The sequence below is a fragment of the Lathyrus oleraceus genome, chromosome 7 (genome assembly GCF_024323335.1).
Source record: "Lathyrus oleraceus cultivar Zhongwan6 chromosome 7, CAAS_Psat_ZW6_1.0, whole genome shotgun sequence".
Taxonomy (NCBI): domain Eukaryota; kingdom Viridiplantae; phylum Streptophyta; class Magnoliopsida; order Fabales; family Fabaceae; genus Lathyrus; species Lathyrus oleraceus.
This window is the reverse complement of record NC_066585.1, coordinates 116,280,385-116,284,261: the sequence shown is the minus strand read 5'-3', so window position 1 is coordinate 116,284,261 and position 3,877 is coordinate 116,280,385. Positions and strand designations below refer to the sequence as shown.

General features: G+C 33.6%; 1 protein-coding gene across 1 annotated transcript; it reads left to right on the top strand.

Annotated features, from left to right (window-relative positions):
- The first annotated feature begins 1,028 nt into the window (after nt 1-1,028).
- LOC127107020 (uncharacterized) lies at nt 1,029-2,915 on the top strand. Its single transcript, XM_051044306.1, has 2 exons — nt 1,029-1,367; nt 1,933-2,915. Exons 1-2 carry the CDS (start codon nt 1,103-1,105, stop codon nt 2,685-2,687), a joined length of 1,020 nt encoding a protein of 339 aa, XP_050900263.1. The 5' UTR covers nt 1,029-1,102; the 3' UTR covers nt 2,688-2,915.
- The last annotated feature ends 962 nt before the right edge of the window (nt 2,916-3,877 follow it).

Here is a 3,877-nt window from a genome sequence, read left to right as displayed (position 1 = left end):
AATGGCACAAGAAGTTACAACTTACAAGACAATTTGTTTCAATTTACTCTATGCTACTCTATACTCACTTTAGAGGCGTCCCACCCGTTTTATCGCCCCACCATACACGAGGCAGACCTATGCAAGACCGTAATAAGATTAGGGAAAGTCATTTGAAATAGAAAAATGAATTTAACCAAACATCAATTTCCCATAAAATAAGTGCAAATGGGTAAGCGTCCCCACATTTTGTCAAAATTTAATTATGAGATGCATTTTCGTATGTGTTTTAAGATGTGTCCGCAGATGCATCTTTAGATAACCTTTATTTGAAATTCAGGAGGTTTTTCAAAGATTTATCTTTGAAATTGTTTAAATAACTTAAAATGCATTCATTGAGGTTTTCTAAGATACATCTTCGAACAAATTTTTGACAAAAAAATTGGAGTGATTATTTAATTTATGAATAATTAAATGATTTAAAATATATTTAGAGATGCATTTTCAAAAATATTTTAAGACAATTTCAAATTTTCAACCGTATAAATCACGAGTTAAGGTGAAAAACGAAATAAGTAACTGCTATATTAAGCCGAATAGATGAAAAATCAATCTACTTATTTTACACCAAATAATACTATAAATTCTAAAATATTTCCAATCAACATAAAAATAAATATTCCAATCAGTACAATAAATTCTAAAAAAACTCCACTCAACATAAAAATAAATATTTCAGTCGGTACAATAAATTCTAAAGTACTCCACTCAACATAAAAAAATGTAAATTAATCAAACTCATCATTTACCTAAAATAACATAAATGTAATAATATTATTTACATAGGGCTGAAATAAGTAAAATAATTTGAAAAAAATATAGTAAAGTTTTTCAAGCACAAAAAATTAGATAAAGTTATTTATTGACTAAAATACATTGAAAAACTCAAAATTTTAAATTATTTAATAAATAACTAAATCGAATAAAACGACATTAATTAATTGTTTGAAGTTACAAAACTCAAATTTCTAAAATTTTCTTAGATGGGTAAAGAAATTGTCAATTAATAAAAAAAAGTATATCAAAAATTCCAAACATTAAACCTTTGAACTTGGAATAATCCATGGTGTTCTCCATCTTCAACCCATTCTTCTGTTTCCTCTTTCTCTTATTCTTTCAACCCTTTCATGTTGTGGTGGCTGAAAATGGTTCATTTCGACGACCCTTTTCAAACCACAAAAGGTCTGTCCTTTTCAACTGTAGAGATTTGGTGTTGAAGTCAAAGTGTTCTCAGAACTCCAAATGCAGCTGGTGCACCAGTCAAGTTCTTGATGACACTTGCTTCTCTAAATCTGAAGCTTTAAGGTTGCCTCATCAGGTTTTCTCTTGTGGGTCCACTTGTTTTTTCTCCTCTGAATTTGTATGATCACTTTCTCTAACCAATTTCGTGTGCTTTTTTTCTTTTCTTGATTTGTATGATTTGATTTGCTAGAGGTGGTGATGTCGTATATTGAATTTTGCTTTTGTTGTTGTTATGTATTGATATTCGGGCTATTATTTTGCTTCAAATTGTACTTGAGACATGATTGTATTAGAATACAAGGAGTCCAGGACAATCTTTCTGATAAAATAATGTTTATGTTTTGTGTTGTGACGTTTTAAAAAAGGGTCTGAGACAAAACGGTATCCGAAGATACCAACTTCGATGCTATTACCGACCAAAATTCGCGAAAATCTTTATGTTTATTAGAACCTTGGTTGTGATTTATGGGTTTCAATTACCTCAAATCAATTGACTTATGGAAACACAGAGTATTGTCATCTTTAGTTGCGACGACATTCGCGATTTTGCCCTTTGAAAAACGGATTTTGAGCAATACATTAAGGTAGAAGATTCATCTTTCGTCTCTCTTTCACAAGATTTCTCATACATTTACATGGCATTGGAAGCAGGTTCCGATTCAGATGTGGAGAAGAATAATTCCTCCAAATCAAAGGCAGAAGCAACCACATCGTCTTCACCTTATCATCATAATCCATCCGAATTAGACTTTGTAGATGGAACAATTGAGAAGCCAATCGAGTCATCTGAAAAAAACTATGTTTGTGAGAAAACTGACTCTATGGTCACCACATGGATCATCAACTCCATAGATACATCCATGCACAACAGTGTATCACAATCACATGCTGCAACAACCAGAGACGAGGATTGGCTAGACGAGGAAGAAAGATCCGCTCAAACAAACGCACAGCGTATCCACCGATTATGGAGGACTCTGAGTTTAATTCAGCAAGAATCCAAGATGACGGTAACTGAATACTACAACAGGTTTAAACGTCTCCCCGATGAGCTATGTGAGCAACAATCACTTCTTAAATGGAAATGTGAAGCTGGTAAACAGATTATGCAGAGAGAAGACGAAGACAGTCGCGTCCTTCTATTTCTTAGTGGCCTTGATGGATTTCTTTATGCTGACATCAAAAGAACCATTGTAAATATTGATCCACTTCCTTCCCTTAAAGAAGCTTTCAATTACGTATTGAGGGAAGAAGCAAGGATCAATGCAGATATTATAAGGGAAGTGAAGCAACAAAAAAGTTCTGGTTTTCATTCATTCAAACAGAAAAGTAGTGATGATATCAGGACTGAATGCGACGATTGTGAAACAATTGGATTACAAGATGGATCCGAATTTTTCGATTAGTAAGGGTATTAAAAATATGTCAATGATAAAAAAATAATACAAGATCAAAAACCAATTATTAGATACTAAAAAGTCTAGACTACAAAAAAAATATTAAAGACATACCTGAAGAAATAGACATAACATATGTTTAGAAATTCGTCCAACCATCTATTATCGGTTATTGCATTGAGAGCGATCTAATGTGAAAAAACAAAAGTTACAAAATGAAATTTCTCTGCTGTCGTACCTTTTTGACGTAATTTTACTCATTCTAACGCAAAACCTAACATAGACACACACGGAACAAGTTATTGATGGAAACCAAGTCAAGTGTGTTGAACGCATGAATGCTTCATTTTTTAACTGCGGTGAATTATTGTCCAAGTTCCATGTATATGTTTGGCAACAACAAATTGTTGAGAATGTAGGAAGTCTGAGTAGTGTGGATAATAGTCTCACATTGGTTGAAAATATTGAGACTTGAGGTTTTAGGTGACTATGTGGTGTGTCTCTTACAAAGGTGTTGTTCTAAAAAGAATAAGTATCACAATGTTCAACACTCCCTAGTGAAAAACTCCCCCAACATGGTATCATGAGCCTTTGGTTCAAGAAAGACCGATTTATTTGTATCGAAAGTCAACGGCGCCACAAGGATGGTGAGTAAGAAACGTTCCATTGAAGAGTGTTAACGACGCCACAATGGTGGTGAGTAAGAAACGTTTCACGCAGTACAAGAGTTTGTGGAAGTAAGAAGAGATTCCACTTGAGGGAGAGTATTGAAAATGTAGCAAGTGTGAGTAGTGTGGATAATAGTTCTACATTGGTTTAAAATGTGGAGCCTTGAGCATTTATAAGTGAGAGAACTCATCCTCATATCACCTTAAAGTTTTGGGTGAATATGTGGCGTGTCTCTCACAAAGACGTTGCTCTAAAAAGAAGAAGTACCATAATGTCCAATGCTCCATAGTGACCCCCCAACACAAATATCATAAATGCAAATGGATCTTAGATATTGGAGCATCACACCCCATGACTCCATTATATTCAATCCTTAGAAAATATGAGTAAAATGGATCAACCCATGTGCATTGTCTTGCCCACTGAAAATGGCTACTCTATAAAGCTGGGTACTATTTCTTAGTGCAAAGATACAACTATTTAATGTTCAAATTATTCCCAATTTTAGTTGCAATCTCTTGCTAATTCAC

Bases quoted from the DNA above. Each gene is read 5' to 3' on its own strand.
- LOC127107020 (XM_051044306.1), top strand. From the start codon at position 1,103: ATGGTGTTCTCCATCTTCAACCCATTCTTCTGTTTCCTCTTTCTCTTA. The intron at 1,368-1,932 runs GTGGGTCCACTT...CATTGGAAGCAG, and splicing joins GCCTCATCAGGTTTTCTCTT to GTTCCGATTCAGATGTGGAG.